General features: G+C 43.8%; 2 protein-coding genes and 1 long non-coding RNA gene across 4 annotated transcripts in view; 1 reads left to right on the top strand and 2 right to left on the bottom strand.

Annotated features, from left to right (window-relative positions):
• Positions 1–57: 57 nt before the first annotated feature.
• On the bottom strand, positions 58–3,234 carry LOC130406279 (testis-expressed protein 12-like). 2 transcript variants are annotated; one of them, XM_056611764.1, is made up of 5 exons: positions 2,843–3,234; positions 1,261–1,371; positions 956–1,064; positions 544–595; positions 58–393 (listed from the first exon to the last, which is right to left on the bottom strand). In XM_056611764.1, exons 2-5 carry the CDS (start codon positions 1,354–1,356, stop codon positions 249–251), a joined length of 402 nt encoding a protein of 133 aa, XP_056467739.1. In that variant the 5' UTR covers positions 1,357–1,371; positions 2,843–3,234; the 3' UTR covers positions 58–248. The 2 variants fall into 2 exon arrangements, with proteins under 2 accessions (XP_056467739.1, XP_056467738.1); XM_056611763.1 differs by having other exon boundaries at positions 59–393; positions 3,059–3,221.
• A 388-nt stretch (positions 3,235–3,622) lies between these two features.
• Positions 3,623–6,748, bottom strand: LOC130405443 (uncharacterized). Its single transcript, XR_008904335.1, has 3 exons — positions 6,466–6,748; positions 4,345–4,555; positions 3,623–4,086 (listed from the first exon to the last, which is right to left on the bottom strand). It is a non-coding gene; the product is annotated as an uncharacterized LOC130405443 (long non-coding RNA).
• The window catches only part of sorl1 (sortilin-related receptor, L(DLR class) A repeats containing), a 67,594-nt gene continuing 50,890 nt past the window's right edge, over positions 3,755–20,458 (top strand). Inside the window, exons 1-5 of the mRNA XM_056610519.1 lie at positions 3,755–4,107; positions 9,369–9,485; positions 9,688–9,816; positions 11,005–11,166; positions 14,272–14,339. Of these exons, the coding sequence (XP_056466494.1) occupies positions 3,778–4,107; positions 9,369–9,485; positions 9,688–9,816; positions 11,005–11,166; positions 14,272–14,339 (806 nt within the window). The 5' untranslated portion in view covers positions 3,755–3,777. The remainder of the gene's footprint in view (positions 4,108–9,368; positions 9,486–9,687; positions 9,817–11,004; positions 11,167–14,271; positions 14,340–20,458) is intronic.

The following is a 20,458-nucleotide window of genomic DNA, read 5'->3' as shown; positions in this document are numbered from 1 at the left end:
AAAAATGTGTTTGAAGATAACTATCCAAAAGTATATCCAACGTACATGTCTTCAAGAAAAATACACTAGACAGTTAATGGCTATTCATTTATTCCATATTGTAACTGGTGCAATACTGAATCAAAACTAAATGTGAAGACACAACTGTAAAAATAAAATGTATAAACACTGCCAACAAAAATAAATATGTTTAAAAACAAAAAACTGATTTGATGAGATGTGTTTTTTTGGGCCTGGGTGGAAGGTCATCACCCCTTGAGTTTATCAGCAATAAGGACTAGAGTATGCTTCAGGTTGTCCTTCTTCTCCTGTAGCTGAGCCTCAAGCTGCCTGGCCTCATTCAGAATGCCCTCCAGGTCCCTGACCTGAGAGGCGTCTAGCGCTGCTCTCTCACTGCAACACAAGAACACTGGGGCTGTGACTTGGGCTGTCCATTCAAATAGGAGAGGATGGAACCCAAAGGATGCATCGGAATCAGGGAGGATATCAGAAGGTTTCAAAACTAGAACACAAGTGATGCTTTAATTATATTGATTAGCCTACCTTAAAACAGCAGCATATTGCGAAAACAGCATGTTGACCTCTCTATTTGCACCTGTTTATCAGAAAGATAACTAAGTTCAGTCTGTCTTATTTGTGCACCTTATCACAGTTGCTTCTCCAAGTGGTTTCATATGAAAGATACAGCAAATTCAAACAAAGGAGGGAAACTATGTTGAAACTGAATGAAGGAGCCACCAGTGCATGAACAGGATGCGTAATGAAGGAAGAAGGAAGGACAGATTCGGAATACAACAAATGACTCAAATCTTAAAGAAATGAAAAATGGAAGGGTTCATGAAAATAAAATAATTTAAAACATGTTTAATTTAGCCATGTTCTATACATTGAACCTGGGCAGTATTCTAATACATCCCATTGAGTAGAAACCAATAGCACGTGTCTTTATGCATACCTGCAACTGCAGCTTCAAACACACCAGCCAGACCCAGCATCTGTGTTTTACTCCAAGTGGCTTTCTTCTCTGCCGTTGATCGGTCCTGATATGCAGCCATGTGCTCCATCTATTACAACAGGGGAAGAATCCTCTGAAAACTTTCCGTGTACAAACAGCAGTAAAGTCACATTCAGTAGCATGAGCCTGGTGCAGGAATACCGTCTCTGATCAGTATAAACCAGCCTTAGAGTCAACGTTACAAAGCTTCATTCATCTGGCCACCATGCTGGCAGCCAAACTGGCCTGAGGTCACTTCTGCTCACCTCTTCGATTGGTTTCTGTTTAGGGCATCTGCTCTTAACACCCTTGTTGCTTGCTATTGTTGGAGCCATGTTAACTTGCATTGGAAATCCTTTCATTATTATATACGGTGACTGCAAATGTGGGAAAACAATTAGACTTATCAATATTGTACACTTATAGCACACATAACTGAACACACCACTCAAAAAGCACAATGCATTTAAGAGTCAATCATAATATAATCAACCATAATAGCAAGGATGCTTGGAGGAGAGAAGTTGCACTGCCATCTGTTTGTGAGGAGCTCAGTGGTTTAAGCCACTTCTAAAACAAGGACATTAACAATAACATTAATTCAGTAAGTATGGGATTTATTCAACTGAATTTAAGGCGGCCGCCTTAACCATACAGTGCTGGGGGAAACACTGCATTTTACTATACCAGTGGCACACAATGCTCTTCCCCAACTTAGAGTTGTACAGAATGATTTGGAGGAAATGTCACCGACATTAGTATTTTACTACTTCGATATGTTATGAGCTCATTTCCAAGACAGCAGACTGTCAAAATAAGAATGCTCATAGAAATCAGACAGACAGATGCATTCCTTTTCGAAAATGTGAATAGAAATGGAGAAAGAACTTTTATTATACTAAGCTTAATGAACAAATAATGAAAAAAAAAATCATAATTATAACCATGCATTTTATAAACAGGAAGTACTTTAACATGTGTTTAACATTTGTGTCTGAACGAGCTGACACATCGCTGTGAAATTGGTCAGGATTATGTAATTATTATGTAAAAACCCTTGATGCCAAGATCCAGTGCACTGGTTAAAGATCATGATCTGGGTAAAGGTCGTTATCTGATTAAAGAGCTCATTCAGACTAAAACTTTATCACTTGAACCAGGTTCAGCTCGTTCAGAAACAAACGTTATCCTGTGAACCAGATTCAGGTCCTTCAGACACAAATGTTTTCCTGCAAACCAGAATCAGCTCGTGCAGACACAAATGTTATCCTGTGAACCAGAATCAGCTCGTTCAGACACAAATGTAATCCTGTGAACCAGAATCAGCTCGTTCAGACACAAACGTTATCATGTAAACCAGATTCAGTTGGTTTGTTTTATCAGACCATGCGGATTTCAACCCACCGCCTTGGAAGGAGCAGTTATGCTTATAGAACAGCTAAGCTGTGGACATAGGTTATCTTTAAAATAAAACCGTTGGGCTCTTTTCTGAGGATCAGTTCAGTGACTAATGAACCCCGACCCCGAGGAACGGTACCACGAAGCGGCGGTTAGCTCGGCTAACGGGTCAAGCTAATGTCCACTCCCGACTAAATATCTAACATTAACGTTACGTTAACATCCTATTTAAACACTACAAACTAATTAACACTAACGTTAACATCTTATTTAAACACTACCAACATAAGGAACATTACGTTAACATCATATTTTAAAACTACCAACATAACGAACATTAACGGTAACATCTTATTAAACGCTACAAACTAAATGAACATTAACGTCAACATATTAGCCTATTTAAACACCGGAAGGCTGGAGAATGATAAAAACACTGAACCGACTCACGTCGCGGTTAACCGCTATTCAGTGAACCGCCCGTTAATGCTCTTCAGTGAACCCTTGTTGCGGTGAAGCGGCCTGATAACGCTCCTCATTGATCCGGCCCAGTGATGTTCCTCAGTGAACCTGCTGACTCAAGTCGCAGTGAACCAGACGGTAACGCGGAGGGTAGACCAACGAGTTAAGACCAGCGCGAGCTGCTCTAACCATGACCTCATTAACCTGTGTCAAGAAGGTGAATATTCCACCGTGGGGTTCATGTGAAGACGTAGGCCTGTTAATGGACCACCCAGCTGATCATTCCTCCATGGTGTTCATGTGATGATGTAGGAGCCCCAACCAGGTAATCATTCCCTAATGGGATTCATGTAATGATATAGGAGCACCACCCACGTGATCATTCCCCCATGGGATTCATGTGATGACATAGGAGCACCACCCAGGTCATCATTCCCCCATGGGGTTCATGTGATGACGTAGGAGCACCACCCAGGTGATCATGGTTTCTATGTCAGCAGCTCCATCTACTCCCTACCTCATTAAAATAATCCTCTTACTTATCTTGAATATTCTTTTTGTACATTTTGTGCTTGTCACTGAATAGAAGAGATATGTTCATATCATTTTAGAATTTGAAACCTAACACAGGTAAGCATACTTTCATTTATGCCTACATCAGATCATAATATTTGAATATTTGAAGGAACATTTAGGCCATTTACATTGAATAAAGCATGGAGAAGAACAGAAAGACAAAAATAAACATTATTTTCCATGGCCTACATATTTAATTTGTTAAATGATATAGCCTAGTGTTTTTAATTCGTGATGCCAGTAGATTGGGAAGCTGTATTTCATGTTTTTATTATGGTGGGCGTCGTGCTGCTCTTCATCCCCAGCGGCCAATCGCAGGCGCGCTTGTCGGTGACCTCATCAGCAACATGAACACAAACATGGCGACGGCGAAGGACGGCGGGATGCGCTCCTCTCTCCGATGGACCGTGTGTCTCTTCTTCGTGTCTGCAGTGGCGGTACGGGCATCCACACTGCGTCTTCACCAAGAGGAACGACACAGGCTACCACAAGACAGAGGATTTATAACGGTGAACGCAGACGTGGATTTATCAGACGGACTGGGCGCTGCAGCTCCCAAACTGCGACAAACCGCGCGGCGTGCGGCCAGAGGGGACGGGGGGAGTGCAGGGACCGGACCCCGTATCAGGAACCGCCGTGGGGCCGCCGTGTCGGCCCTGCCCAAGGTGTACGGACAGGTAACACACACACACACACACACACACACACACACACACACACACACACACACACACACACACACACACACACACACACACACACACACACACACACACACACACACACAAAGATACACACACACAAAGATGCGTTGCCATTTCCTGCAGTACATATGGGAATCTCTGACCACCGCTGAAGTGAGAAAGAAATAAGAAATGGTTTACGTTGAGACACACATGTGTTACATATTTCACCTGGGGGGGCTGGACGTTACTCTCACGTGTTCACATTCTGGTTCCAAGCATGCATTTCCCTGGTGGTGGTCGTTTCCCAGATTGTCATCTCTCCTCCCATCAGGCATCTGTCATTCAACGCCTTGGTGAACCAGCCTATTCTGTGGTCCCCTCGAGTCATTTCTCCTCCAATCTTTACCTTTCTGCAAAGCATCCCCGAAACTGAAGCTGTCTGGGAAACGAAGAGAGAGCAAGTCACTTGGTATAATTAAAGGGTTGCCCTGATTGTAATGAATGATATGATACTGAGAATAGAAACACTAAACAAGAATGGACTGCTGTGATGCAACCTCTTTTGAACTGATCTTGCCAGATCCAGTATTCGTTTAGAGATTAGTTGCAGTACTAATTTCTTATCATGAAGATTGCATTCATACTAAGAGCCAAACCGTATTGAAACTCAAACAAAAATTTAAAAAATGGTGTGCCCTGCAGTTATTCAGTAGGCCTGCATTGCAGTAACCTTGTCTGTTCTTGCAGTGAAAGTCCGAGCCAGGCGGCCTATCGGTGATCTCTATTTGAATACTCTGGTACCCTATTCTATTATGAAGTAGAATATAACTGCCAACATTGGCATTTGCAGGCCTGCATTGCAGTAACCTTGTCTGTTCTTGCAGTGAAAGTCTGAGCCAGGCGGCCTATCTGAGATCTGTATTTGAATACTCTGGTACCCTATTCTGTTATGAAGTAGAATATAACCGCCAACATTTGCATTTGCAGTGAGAGCCTTGCCCTGTGAACATTTACACACTGAACAAGTGCACAAAAAGTGTCTAACAAAACCCAATAAAGGATAAAGCCAGAAGCATAAATAGGCTTTTCTAGTGACAATCTTTCGATGCACAACTGCCACCGTGGTCAAAAAGCCCCTTGCAAATCCGGAGACAGCCTGCTGTTCTGCCTTGTCCAAACAAGGGACTGTTTAGGTCGAAGAAACAAAGTACCGTGTAAACCCCGGTGGTCAGACACACATCTCCCACCTTTGTTTCAAACCGTTTGCTGAGTCGTGGTTGCACATATTGGAGAACAATGTTTGTTCCTTTCTGGATTTGCGCATGTGGTCTGTGAGCTTATGTGTCACCCTTGGCAAAAGGACTGGCCGATAAGTCAATATTAATATCTATCACGATAAAATGAAATGAGCGGATGGATCACCTGTTTGGTAATTCTGAGCCATACAGGGGATCCGCTCAGAAGGAGATGAGCAGTGAGTGTGAGGAAACTGTCACCAAAAAATAAGAAATATATGTAAATGTATCCAACTAAGGTCAAACCACTCTGGGTATATGAAAAGGGTTTGCTTCCTGAAGTCTGACCAAGCTCGGACGCGCACTAGGAGCAAAATGTCGCCCAACTGTCCTCAGCAGAATGGGAATGTCCACCAACCTCAGAAATGTTCCACCCCACAGAGCACTCCTAAAGCTTAAATTTGAGCTATCACGCTAGCGTCAGCCTCTCATAGTAGTGGATTAAATTATGATCTATGATATTTGATTCTGTTAAATTTAGACAACTAGGCAAGTGAGTCGCCATTATTCAATAAATCACAATTGTGCTTCAGTGTACCTCAGATCTATAGTTTTGGCAGCCCATCAAGGACATCCCACTCAGGTAATTGTCGTTGTCGAAATGGTACACTTTTAGAAACAGCACATATGCAGGTCTCAAAAAAGGAAAGAACCATTACGGCGACAGGGGGCGCTATAACTCAAAATCGAAGAAAAACATTCAGCCCCAATGTTTGCTTCAAAGCGCCTCAGGGACTTAAAGCTTGGGGAGCGCGCAAATTAGTGATACTAGAGTTGGAATGCTCACAGAATATTGCGCTAACAACAAGTTGGCTCATGTAACCACACACTCATTTTCTTCCGAAAATGTATGCGGCGACCTCTCTAGTTGTGTATTTATTACCATTTAGTAAGACAAAACCATTCAGTTCAGTAAGAAATGGCTCCATCTCTGACTAAATCCTTTCTGATCTAGTCCCAAATAATATAGGAAAAGAATAAGATGGCATTTAACAATCCACATATGTGTTCTTTGATCTAAATATCTTAAATATTTTTTAAATGAAAAAACAACCTGTCGGCCTTGTCCACACACTCACAGGTCAGTGTGGAATTCGGAATTCCACAATCAACCTCAACGTTCTCCTGCTCCCTCCCGGTAGATCAAGCTCCGCTAAAAGACAAAGCTTGAGGCATCCTGGTCACCCTGTCCAGTCTCTGTTCAGCTCAGCTCAATGTTGAAGATCACAACCTCTATTTGTTTTGGACCGCATAAGTTTGAGAAGCGCTCATCTGCTTGAAGGCTTTCCAGTCTTTAAAGAAAAAACACCTGCTCTAACAGTTTGTCTGGCTGGTTTACCATGAGGTGTGTTGATTGGTCATTGATTGGTCAATGCACCACAGGTGTGGAGCCTCACCCAGCCCAAGAGCCTAATCAGTCTGACCTGGGCCAGGTGAGGCTGCTTAAAGTGGCCATCAACTACACACACACACCTGTTTAAGGCGGCTCTCTGAACTATTTCCATATCTTTTTTAAAGTCATGTCGGGACAGACGGTTACTCTTTATGTAGATGGAACACCGAATGTAACTCCATTACAATTGTGTTCAAGATCATTTTTAGTGTGACACTCCATAGGAAATGCACTAACAATATGAAGATAAACTTTTCAGTTTGATCAATGTAAACTTTTATTTAATTACATTTTACCAACTTAAAGCTGGATTCAGTTAAATCCAGCTTTGCATTTACTATGGCTGGGCAATTAATCTAATTTCGATTTCCATTTTAGCGTCAAACGATCACAAAACTGATATAATCGAGTTTTTGATATTTTTCTTTTTTGTTGAAAAAAACAGCTGAATACATATCTGTACATTATTTTAGAGACATGCTGAATAAATACATCATGTTTTCAAACTCAAAAATAATCGTTTGAAAAATCGTGATTTCAATAGACCAAAATATTCGTGATTAGGATTTTTCCATAATCGAGCACCCATAGCATATACCTACATCTTTATCTTATTTCTCAAGAGCACAAATTATGTTCCATACTTCTGAACGCTCTAGCATCATAAGTGTATTTAGGCAAACATTAAACTAACACATGCGCATATGTATCCTAAATTCTTTATACATTTGTAAGAGAAGCCTATCTTCACACACAATGAATGCATGGATGATGGGGAGCTGGTGGTTTTAGATACTGGCTTCTCCATGTTTGGCCAGGGCTGTAGGCATGATCTCTGCTCAGGCATGTGTTGTTGTGTTTGTTTGTGCCGGATCAGGAGAACTGAGTTCCTGCCAGACCACGGTACCAAGTAGCCAAGAAGACCCGGCCTGTGTGGAAACGTCATATGCACATCATGATGAATTGTATCACAAGACAAAAAACATCTTGCTTTACTTAAACCCACTGGTTCTGATTCATCTGTTGTTGTGAAACTCGCAAACAATAAGTGGCCCGCTCTTCGTATTAATCATCAGCACCCGCAATGGCACGACTGATTATGTATTGGATTTGGATCATAAAAAAAGAAATGCCATTGTGCCTCGCTTGCGCTTGAAGACCATCCTATTAGCTGGTAACATCTGCAGAGGCCCACCGTTTCACTTAAAGCTTCCGTTAACTAGCTTCCCCACTGAGAGGGGCTGGCTTCACCTGCTTGTTGAAGCTACGCTAAGGCTCTGCTTGGGAATGTGATGGACAGGCCACATTTAGGTAGCATAGCAACTACATCATAAGCACAGGCTGCTTATGTGAAATATTCCATTTAACACTGTATTTTCACCCATCAAACTCTTCATCCATATCTGATCGTGATCGCAACACCTAGCAAACTGGGATTGCTGGATTCCTGCAGAATCTTCATGAAACATGAGATAATGGGACATGTCTACTAGGGCCCGACCGATATAGATTTTTGAGCGCCGATGCCGATTATTTTCAGAGAAAAATGACGATTACGATTTAATCGGCCGATTAAAAACGAAACAAAAAAAAACATATAAAACATAGTTTTTGATACCTTAAATTTACTTTAAACACTTGACGAATATGTGAATTGAATGCAGAACCTTTGAGTGTTTTAGAATACATTTACAGTCAAAAATGAGTGTAATGTAAAATGTAAAATAAATAACTAACTCCCAATGTGCTGCGCTCGTGAGCAGTGACTAACACGTGCGTGCTGAGAAGTATGGTCTCACCGTTAGAGTCTACAGTATAACAAATTAACATGGCCTGGGACCTAAAGAAAAACGGGCACAACATGCTCAAACAACGCGTCTTGTGTACATTGGTGAGGTGAGCGCGCAGCTGCCTGAGCAAGCGTGCTTTCATGTTGTACGGTAAAATTCAATCTCCTCTTTTTTTACTCCAGCTAAAGTTGTTAGTTAGCAAGGCGAGTAGGAGCGCAATCTGCAGGGTACTAAGCGCAATAACATTTCTAAAAAAATAAATAAATAAAAATAAATCGGTTGTAATCTGCGTCTTTTTGGCAGATGTTGATTATTTTCAAAAAGGCTATAATCGGCTGATTAAATCGGTCGGGCCCTAATGTCTACGGTGTGCCCCAGTAGACAACAGTTAATTATTCCTCAGTTTTTAAAAGCACAGACAAGAGATTTTGAACTCATTCGTTTATACTTGGATAACTGGTAAGTCAATGGATATTATTATTCATAAAAGCAATTGTGTTGAATTAAAAGCTAAAGGTGGTTTCAGGGTTTGGAAATGGCACTTCCACAGGTGAGCCTTTTTTTAAATGTAGCATATGTGGAGAACTTTGCTCCTCTTGGATTGGTCTAGATTTCCACTGACCTGAAGGAAGGCGACCATCTTTTATGTGGATCCAGTGTGTTCACACGCCACATGGCACATAGTCATGGACTGCCGTGTGGCTCACCCTCGTTATCAGCCCGACTCCTACTCGTACATGTTACTTCAGGAAGAGTGTCCTGTGTTTCCTTCAGGCCAACCTGAATGACTCCCACAACCAGATGGTGGTGCACTGGGCGGGCGAGAAGAGCAACGTCATCGTGGCCCTGGCCAGGGACAGCGCCGGAGCCACGGGCTCCAAGACCAGCTCCGTGAGCACGCACGCACGCACAAACACACACACAGTTTACTATCAGCTATTTCTTCAGGTTTTAATCCATCAGTCTTTTGACCTTTTAGATCTTTTGAGTCAGAATTTACAATTAGTATTGTTAGCATAGCATGTTTGCTGACTAATCTTGACGTGTCGTTTTCTCGTTCCCCTCTTCTTCCCGCTCTCCTCGTCCCGCCCAGGTGTATGTGTCCTACGACTACGGGACCAGCTTCGTGCTGGTCTCGGACCGCTTCCGCCTGTCGGGGGCCAAGGAGGACCGCAAGCAGGTCATCGCCCAGTTCTATCACAGCCCAGCGGACAACAAGAGGGTGAGACATCCAAACTGCTCAACAAGGGGCCCATCTGTCCTGCTGCATTTTGTAAACGCGCGCACACGCACGCAAACTCCCCTCCTCCAGCTCTCATGAAGGTGCTGGCCGTTCCTATAAACCAATTCAATGAAAAACAAATGTAAACGATAAAAATAATAATAGTGCGCTGCTGTATTGCCTTTGGTAATGCTGGTGATCACGGGAAGGCAGTGTGTAACAGCGCTCAGAGCAGGGAGGGATGCAGCTCCCTGACATGTCGTGCTACTGTCAGTGACCAGCCAAGCTCTGGCTCACCTGCTGGCCCTCAGGTCAGCCTATGGAATAAAGAAGGAGATGTACTTTATTAATCCTGTTACACTCTCTCTGTATTGACCCGTCCTCACTTGCTGGGAGCATTGTGCTGCCACACAGATGAACCATGTCCAGTCCTTGGCCTTGGTTATGGGCAGAGCACAGGGAAGTCTTGCACCTTTTGTGGTCTCCACATGTGGAGACCATGCTCAACACGGTATGGCCCAAGGTCTTCAGGGTGACCTCTGGGTGACCTCTGGTTGCCCTCTGCGTGACCGTATGGCTCTGAGGCCCCAGAGCTGACCTCTGACCCTTGTGGCCCAAGGTGTGACCCAGCCCTTCATCTCACGGAACTGGGTGGGTTATGGTTGGAAACCATTCCAGGTGGTTCTGATGCTTACATGCTGAACTGATGAAGTTGCCAGCTGCAATCTGGAAAGGCAAACTGCAGTTACCTGTGTACCCTGGTGCTGTCCCACCCACCTGCTGATGCTAGTGTCTAGCTGCTCTTTAGGAGCGATTTGATGTGAGTAAGGGATCAGAAACAAAGGTGTGCATTGTATGGTGTGTGTGTCAGAGGCGGTATTAATATGAAGGATGTTGGTTGGTAGCTCATGAATGGCCATTGAGTTTAGTCCAATTCCAGGAAGATCTCTTGTTAAACCCTGAGTGATTCTTAACCCGATGCATTTAGGGCTGACTTCATTTAGTAGACTCGTATTTACGGTCTTTACTCAACCAAGATTTAAACAAAAGAATGTGCGCCAACTGCCAGAGTGGCCTTAGACCCTCAAGTGACTGAAATAGTAGAAAAGTAGTAGAAACAATCAAATGTAAAAAGTGTGCTTATCATTGTGTTTTTCTCCCTACTGCTCTCCCCTTGCTGGCCTTCAGTACCTGTTTGCAGACGTCACCAACTCGTACCTGTGGAACACATTTGACTTCTGCAAGACGGTGCAGGGCTTCCCCCTGCCCTTCAGGCCCACCGACCTCCTCCTGCACAGCAAGCAGGCCCACCTGGTGCTGGGCTACGACAACCTCCACCCCAACAAACAGGTAGCATGCACTCACACCCAACGCCACGCAGAAGCACACACACCTCAGCTCCCAGCCCAACAAACGTCCAACACCACACACTGTTTATGGTAACGGTAACTGTTTATGGTATCTTTTATATTTATCAATGGAAATTGAACATTACCATTTTTCATTGCTTTCACACCTCAATAAAATAATAACAAATCATTGAGTTGACGGACTGTACACACACAAAGCCCTTTCAGTTTTGTACCGAGGTAGTTTATTCTTTTAAACATGGATGTATTAAAGAATGCACAGCACTCCTACTGATTGTAGTACCCCTTCTCCGTGAATGACCTTTACATTGAGTCATCCATCTGTCGATTCACTGATCTCTGACTGGCGTAGGAAAATGCAGATGTTCGCATCAAGGCTGATGGAAACATTTTTGACGCCAGAATTTCCTCCTGGCTTTTTCTTTCATCATTTATTCCATATGCCTCTGGCTTAAAAGTAGCATTAGCATTGTTTCAAATTAAAAGCAACAATTCAAAATGCTTCCTAGTTGTGACAACCTGTAGGTCTCTGCCTTCAACATAAAGTGCAAAATCAAGTGAGCTACTTGAGGTCCAACTATCGGTGGACAGAGCTAGGTACGGTGACTCTCTAGGCAGGGGCGCAACTGCCTACTTTCTGGGGGGTATGCAGACACATAGCAGCCCCCCCCCCCCTCTTTGATCTGGGCACAAATTTGACCTAAAACACACACTGATATTGAATCAAAAAAATCATTTTGAGTGCACCAGGACAGATATCCAGTGTTTTTTTTAGAGGCCGCCTTTGTAAGATGCTCTCCCAGTGTAACATCATACCGTGCTATGAGATCAAGGATACCCAGAAAATGTCCCTTTCTAGGATTTCCTAACTGTACATTTTGTCCCTCTCGGTGGCAGGTTTCTTTCTGCAGGGAAGAGTATGCAGTCGCTATCAATAGTTTTACCTAGGCATAAGCGGGATGCCAATTCTTTCCACATCAGATAAGCATTTATGTGGTAACCACTTGTTTCATGGTGCTTCAGTATCTTTGAAAGAGACTGCCAGTTATTATACCCCACCACAAGGCGCGTGTCAGCAACTCTAGCTTCACCAAAAAGCTTAGATGCAAAACAATAGACTCTGTTAGAACTGTTGGAGTACAGTAACCAATAGGGGTGGGAAAAATAATCGATTCTTTGATGCATCGCAATACTGTGTAGAACGATTCAGTCTCGATTCAGGTACGGTAATAATCTTTTTTTTTTTTAATTATTAACTTATTAACTTTTGGATTATTACAGAGTTATAAAGTATCAACTTTATAACTCTGTTTTTACTGGGTCTATTGACATAAAACAAAGACTTGCATAGAGATTGAACAAGTTCCTTTATTTTTCTTGTTATGATCCGTTATATTGTAGGCTCCATTCTGATCAGTACAAAGTTGCAAGACAACAGTAACTGTTGTTTTACGAGTAGTAGATTTAGCTAACCTGAATATTTACATAAAAACGACTGTCTTTCAACCACTTTGAAAAGCTTTCTTTCATCCCTGTGCACCCTTTCTCCTTCCCAATCTTTCTTTGTCTATGTTGTGACCCTGAGGGCTTTCTTCTCTGCCTCTCCATATTGAGGTACGTGTCATCAGATGACAATACGGTTCAAATGAAGACACTCTGGCGCTCGCCTCCAGGGCGTGGTCGCGGGGGCGCCTACTGGAGCGCCGTGTGGGGAGGAGGGGGGGAGGGAGTCGAAGGAGCGGGGGGCGCCTTATCAGTGACGTTCCTCTGTTATTGATCATCATATCATGTACACAAACGCTGTTAATTACAGAAAATGCCGACTCAATTTTTTTTACTTCCATCGCTTTGGCGCCCCCTCTGGTGCGGCGCCCCTATGCGCCGCATATAGTGCATACCCACTTTTTGCGCCACTGTCTCTAGGTATAGTTCTTTTTCAATTTCGCAAAGTGTTGTTGGAAATGAGGCGGCTATGCTTACGAGAGGGTTTTGCTGACAAGTGGCCGGCTGACAGCGGTGTCAATGAGACATCATGTTAGAAGTGTTTCCACTCGAGGGGCCGACAGTGGCAAAGCAATGCCTGCAGACCGTACCGCGTTTGTTACGGTCTTCCTACCCTCGTCATCGCATTGAACGCTGAGTCAAAGTGTTGCCACACAGCAGATTTGAAAGAGGGTGCTGAGGCTTGAGACCTGCTTATCTGTCCTGCATTGTCACGCTGGAGCTGAGAAGATATTTAGTTTCCTCTCCAGCTCGTATCTGCATGTTTTCAGAAGCTTTTGGGGTCAGGTTGCACAGCTGGACTGTAGCCCGTCTGCAGCACAATGAACTCCTTCTGGAGATCAGGGGGACAGTGATACCGAAGGACAAACACTCACACACATTCCCATACTCACTCACTCACTCACTCACTCACTCACTCACTCACTCACTCACTCACTCACTCACTCACTCACTCACTCTTAAGAAAAGCAGTTCAGGTGGGCAACCCCGCCCCCCCCGTAATAGTTTTGGTAAATTAATAATTCTGATGTTCATCACCGCTGATACAAAGATCCCAAAGATTGCTGTTTTCATTCATTTTTCCACATCTTTTGAACATCGGTTGCTTCTTAAATATACTTCTAGGGCTGCTGAGAGATTTTTGTTCAAGTTTACTGCAGGCTTCCCAGAAACCCTTCTGCAACGCAACGCAAGGCTGCAAGCCCCACTTAAATAATAAGTTAGCTAAATATTTTTGTCCTATTACGATATTCTTGTAGTTTTTCACTATAACAGTATCTAAAAGTACATTCCATTTAGATCTCGTTTGAGTCAGTCATTAGTAGTAGTGTGTTCTTGTTACTTGTTGTATCTTGTACCACGATCTCATGTATAGAGTAGTCTCTGGAATAACTGATTCACTGTCCACTGCCGGCCTGGTTCTCCAAACACAGTGTTCCTCCACAGCCCTCTCTCTCAAGGCGTCACATGCAGACATACGGTAGAAATGGGCACTGACCTAGATTCCCAACATGCACCCCTCACCCTTTTATGTCTTCTCTCTCTCTCTTTCCTCCCTGTCCTTTACCTTGTGCCCCTGTAGTTGTGGAAATCCGATGACTTCGGCGAAACATGGGTGTTGATCCAAGAGCAGGTGATGGCCTACTTCTGGTAAGCTTTCCCCGACAGAAGAATGTATGCAACTGTGGAGTAGCGAGTGACATCACATTATCAATTTCCTGTGTGGGCTTTCTAACACCTGAGCTAAACATCACTTTTTGAAAGCTTATATTTTATACACGCGATTGTCATGCCTACAAAACACCATTCCTAACTGGACCTCAGCTTCACTGTCTGTGCCCCGATTCTCCAAACCATTCCAATCCCCTGCTATATGTGTCCCACAATATCTGTTCAAATACACCTGTGGCGTTGCTCTGTGGCGCTCAAGTTGCACCACTCACAGACATGAGAATACTGGCTTTACCAGAACTAGATACCAGAACTATGACTGCAATAGGATACCATAATCTACATCATTGGCGGCTGGTAATTATAAATGTTGCGTAGGGCGCAGTAATAGACGGGGGGTCAGAATTCTTTTTGAATTTCGTAGATTTGATTTCCGGTATTTTGCATTACCTATTACCTATCACCTACTATTCATTCAGATTCATAGCCTAAATCCTGACTTGCAGGGCCTGGACAAGCTAACACTGCATATACAGAACTACTGTATAGCCATTGCAGCAGCCATTGCTATTTGACCCATTTTTGTTATTCTGATATTGAGACAAATCATGATCACTGTCCTATAGCATCCATTTTTTGTACCTCTCAATGTCTACGTCCAATGCAGTTAGAAATGTGAAACAGTTGCTTCATTTTGTTTAGATGCTACAGGCCGAAAGACATGTTGTTGTGTTGCGCGAATGCTGCTGAGGGAGGTAGCCTATCTGATTGATACGCTGAATTGTCCAATCATGTGGTGATAACACAAAAAAAAAAGCGATACCATTGGCCCGGGGCACACAATGGTCCAACCCAAGGGCGAATTTTCTTGCGCCAATGAAAAGCTGTCTCTGCTTGATAGACAGCAAAAAGTTTGCGTGCTTACATTGACTTCAATGTGGCCGGCGCCCCTGACTTGGAGGAGGGCTTTATTTAGAATGACCAATAACTAGCCTAGCCCAAATCATTGACGTTCAGACGCATTTAAATGATTGCTGGCAGTGGCAAGTACGGTCTATTACACGATTAAACGAGGATAAACACTATGTATTTTTGTTGATTTATTTCGTATTTATAATAGTTGATTCATAGTTGGCAGATATATTCAAGTGAATATTTCATGGAGGGGCGGCGCCCTAGCGCCCTCTATTGACCCACCGCCACTGATCTACATACTGAAACGATAGCCCAGCAAAATCCTCCTTACATCAGGACAGTGTTGAGCGCTGAGGAGGCTGATGTCCTTAGTGTTCAGACTGAGGAGGCTGATGTCCTTAGTGTTCAGTCTGCTGAGGAGGCTGATGTCCTCAGTGTTCAGTCTGCTGAGGAGGCTGATGTCCTTAGTGTTCAGACTGCAGAGCGCTGAGGAGGCTGATGTCCTTAGTGTTCACTCTGCTGAGGAGGCTGATGTCCTTAGTGTTCAGTCTGCTGAGGAGGCTGATGTCTTTAGTGTTCAGTCTGTGAGCACTGAGGAGGCTGATGTCCTTTGTGATCAGTCTACTGAGCACTGAGGAGGCTGATGTCCTTAGTGTTCACTCTGCTGAGGAGGCTGATGTCCTTAGTGTTCAGTCTGCTTCATCAATCTGCTTCTTCCTCGGGTTGAGCTGCAGCAGAATCAAATTTACGACTTACAGTTGATGTCATTTATTTATGGTCATAAATGATGGTCCTATTTTTATTAAAGCATTTACATGGTATATAGTAATCTGATTTGTCAGTTAACTTTACATATTTGAAACCAGATCACTTATCAAACAGCATCATTTTAGTTTTTGGAAGATGGTCAATAATAATGTGGAATTAGGTCACAACGGAAAAAAAAATCCATTGTGAAAAATCTGTTTATTGTCGCAAGAAGCTCGAAAAAGACAAAGAAGAGTGCTCTCCAGCACACATTCAGAGAAGTAGGACATGGAAAATACCCAGTGTTTAGCAGTAAAATAGTCTTCAAAGTACCATTTTGAAGTCAAATAATCTGAGCCTACTACTCTAGTTTATACCAAGAAATAAACGCATTCCTAGTGTTTGGTGTTGAACGTTTCTTATAGATATCTTCGATGTTGGGTGAATAAAAGTACCGTATACCGTGCAGCCCTACAGAAAACCAGTCAAATCTGCCAGCTCAGGGTTTATTTGCAGTGTTATTTGGGTCCGGCCCCCTCCTTGACAGACAGACCTGGCCCGGGCCAATCACCAACCTTTATCTAATATGGGCGGGTTTGATGTACAGTGCAGCCGTAGGCGCACGGCTGAGGCCTTTTCAATAACAACCGAGATGGCTGCGGCTGATGGGACTCTGATTGGTTGTAGGTCTTTCCAAGTGAGTCCAGAGGCATTTACAATACATTTTAGACAATGACACCCCTTGAAGCTCTAAATGAAATTGGATGTTCCAGACTAAGAAACATTTAGGAATTGATTAGGCAATGTAATGCTTTATAAGATGGACTGCATCCAGCCATAAACGCATCATATATGAGGCTAGGTGTGTGGCTATATAAGAGGGACTGCATCCAGCCATACACATTTCATGTGTGAGGCTAGGTGTGTGGCTACATAAGAGGGACTGCATCCAGCCATGCACACATGATGGCAAGTGGGAGTGAGGGTGAGTAAATGATACGTTTTCCCCTGAATTCCTGCAGGCCAGAGCAGTGGCGGCGCCAGGGGGGGGCTAGGGGGTGCTAGAGCACCCCCTAGATTGGCCATAGCACCCCCATAGCACCCCCAAGAAAATAACGGTAAAATAAGAAAAAAAAAAAGAAATCATTCTGAGTTCTTAATAAAATGTATTGTGTGATAATAATATTTTAATCACAAAAGAAAATAACAGATTGAAATAAACAGATTGTTCACGTAGCACGACACAGACACGTTGCGTGCGTGAACATGATTGTTCAATGAGTAGGCTAGTAGACTAGTAACAGTAATCCTGGCGATCGGTCTATTTTAAGTCAAGCGTTCACAAAATCACGAAAATGGATCGGCTCTTTTTGAAAGCATTTCTGACTCTTTGCCTGTTTAAGTTAATTCTATCTGACATTCTAATCTGCCGTCTTTAGTTAGAAGTGTATTGAACTTGGTATGTTTAGTTTAATTTGTCGCTCATGGTAGTGGTGACCTGGTAGTCATCTGGCGCAAACTTTAATCCACACACTGAAGTAAGTGAAGTATTTGGGATTACGTTATCTATAACATGCTGCATCCATTTTGACCGTCGGAGATGAACGCGGCTTTGTGCGCGTCCGTCAGAAGTAGCCTAATGACAATAATAATACGATTGATTTGAATGGCGCTTTTTATGAAGGCTACCCCAAAGACCCGTTAGAGAGCAAACGTGTAAACATATGTGACGATATGGTGGGGAGGTGTTGTAGTAGAGAAAAATGCGACTCATATGCTATCACCCTAATTTCATAGCACCCTCAGTAAAACGCCGAGCACCCCCATAGCACCACCAGAAAAAAATCTCTGGCGCCGCCACTGGGCCAGAGCAAGTATTTGTCTAGGAGAGAAGTGAGTCATTGCATCTCTGAGTTTCCTACCACATGCATGAATGCAGTGTTGACTAATCCCAGTAATGTCATGAGGATAATGAGGGTAATCTACAGACCTGATGCAGGGAAAGGAAGATCCCACAACAAAAGCACCCACCCGCCCATCAAGCAATACCCTTCCAGATCAAGACTAACGCTGGATGGAACGGGAGGGTTCAGTATGCAGTAGGCCTTTCAGTTTTTATTTTCTGCTTATTTTTCTATCCATTTGACAATCGGACCTTTGTTGATTCATGGCCCACAGAAATTGAAAACAAAAACAAGAAAAACCTGAATTGCTGGAGCAATGGCTCAGCCTCAGTAAACTATGCAAACAGCCAGCAGACACGCAGCAACGCGGAAAGATTGGTTTGTAAAAATAAAATAAACTGCCCTTAGCCTGGGCTAAATCTTGCCCCTAGCCTGGGCTAAATCCTGCCCCTAGCCAGGTCTATTCACTGCCCCTATACACTCCCCCTAGCCAGGGCTAAATCCTGCCCCTTCCCAGGGCTTTACACTGCCCCTATACACTGCCCTTACATTTACATTTACATTTTTTACATTTACATTTACATTTAGGGCATTTAGCAGACGCTTTTATCAAAAGCAACTTACAATAAGTACATTTGTCACAAGAAGTGCATCAATATATCGCTGTCGGTACAGAAAGGATGTTCATCGAACCAAGTGCAAGTACAACAATCGCTAGGCTAACCAATTCCCCGTGTTACAGCAATGATGGCAGCTACTGCAGTTGCTACACAGTTAAGTACTATAATACAATACAATACAACACAATACAGTGTACGATATGTCACAGAGAGCGTCATGTTTCCCGAAGCTCCGCTAGGCATTGGAAAAAACTACTTAATTCATCATTTAGATCTACTTTATCTTATTTTATTTCATGATCATAATACCTAACAGTATATAGTTTGTTTTCGTCATCCTCCATCGCTCGATTCAACAATACATTTTGGCACTTTTTACTCCCGGATCAGACCGCAGAAAAAGCCTTGGACTTTCCTATCGCCAACATGCCTCTGTACTCGGATATCTCAGGCACGGAGACTGGGAAATGCACAGACTGCACCAAAATGCAACAGAGGGTGGCTTTAATTGAAACGAGACTAGCAGCATTAGAAAAATGCAAAGGACCCCTACAGGATACAGTGCCGATGGGTGAGTTTGCTGAGCTCACTCAGATACAGCAAGATGATCAAAGCTACACTGTATCCTTCCCGAAGCTGGACAAGAGAGAGACAGTTCCAGCTGCGTTTCACTGGCACAGAGTCGGCGCTAAGCCAAAACAACATACCAAAGTGAATCAACAAGATCACTCAACGCCAAATGCTAAACTACCCAAAGCTAAAGTTATCAGCTGGATTAGCCCGTCACTGAAATTAACCCTGCCACTGAAGAACCGGTTCCTGCCACTTCAAGAGTCCACGAACGAGCCTGCCACCCATGCACCCCTGAGCCCCGAGATGCGTCCGGACGGACAGTGCGGACAGAGACGGAAGATGAACCAGTCGCCATGGAGGCGAGCTGCGCATGCCTCGGCCACCTGTGCACCCCTGACCCCTGAAATGTGTCCGGACAGACGGTACGGACAGACATGGAACAACCAGTCGCCACGGAGGCGGGCTGCGCATGTGTCTGCCACCGTCCAACAAGGGCCCATCTCAGAGGAAGCAGATGAACCAGACACTCTGATTATAGGAGACTCAACCATCAATGGAATGGTTAGTGATATCAACCATAAACTAGCCAAAGTCATATTGGAGAACCCCAAAATCTCACAGATTATTGTGCATGCAGGATTTAATGATGTTCAAAGAGAACAGTCAGAACTTCTGAAGAGGGATTACACTGATCTATTGGATACACTGGACAAAATACACATCAACTCATTCATCAGTGGACCCATACCATCAGTTGACAGGGGAATAAACAGATTCAGTCGTCTACTTGCACTGAATACATGGCTTTCCAGAGTCTGCAATGAAAGAGGAAGGGGCTTTATTGACAATTTCAACTTATTCTGGGGGCGCAAATATCTTTTCAGAGCAGATGGCCTACACCCAAACAGGTTAGGCTCAAAACTGTTGAGGGACAATCTTCTCTTCTCGCTTTACGCACAGGCCACAATCTTGCCATGGTCTGACGCACAGGCCGCAATCAGAGCACAGGTTGAGAAGAAGCGAGACTACAGCCTCCCCCACACATCTACTCTGCCACTATCTGACACACAGATAGCAGACAGCCCACAGACCTTGAAGAGAGACAACAGCCCGCCCGACGCCATCAACACTGTGCCTTCCCCAATCGCTGATGCTGGCTTGACGAGGAACGGCCACCCCCCTCCTCTGCATTACAGACCAAAGACCTTGAAGAGAGACAACAGCCTGCCCGACACCATGGACACCGTGCCCTCCCCCATCGCTGATGCTGGCTTGGCGAGGAACGGCCACCCATCTCCTCATCTCTCCCATAGCCACAACAACTCCAGCTCCACTGTCT

Source organism: Gadus chalcogrammus, chromosome 16 (assembly GCF_026213295.1).
Source record: "Gadus chalcogrammus isolate NIFS_2021 chromosome 16, NIFS_Gcha_1.0, whole genome shotgun sequence".
NCBI classification, from domain to species: Eukaryota; Metazoa; Chordata; class Actinopteri; order Gadiformes; family Gadidae; genus Gadus; species Gadus chalcogrammus.
The sequence above is the reverse complement of the archived record's forward strand: the minus strand, read 5'-3'. Positions and strand labels throughout refer to the sequence as shown.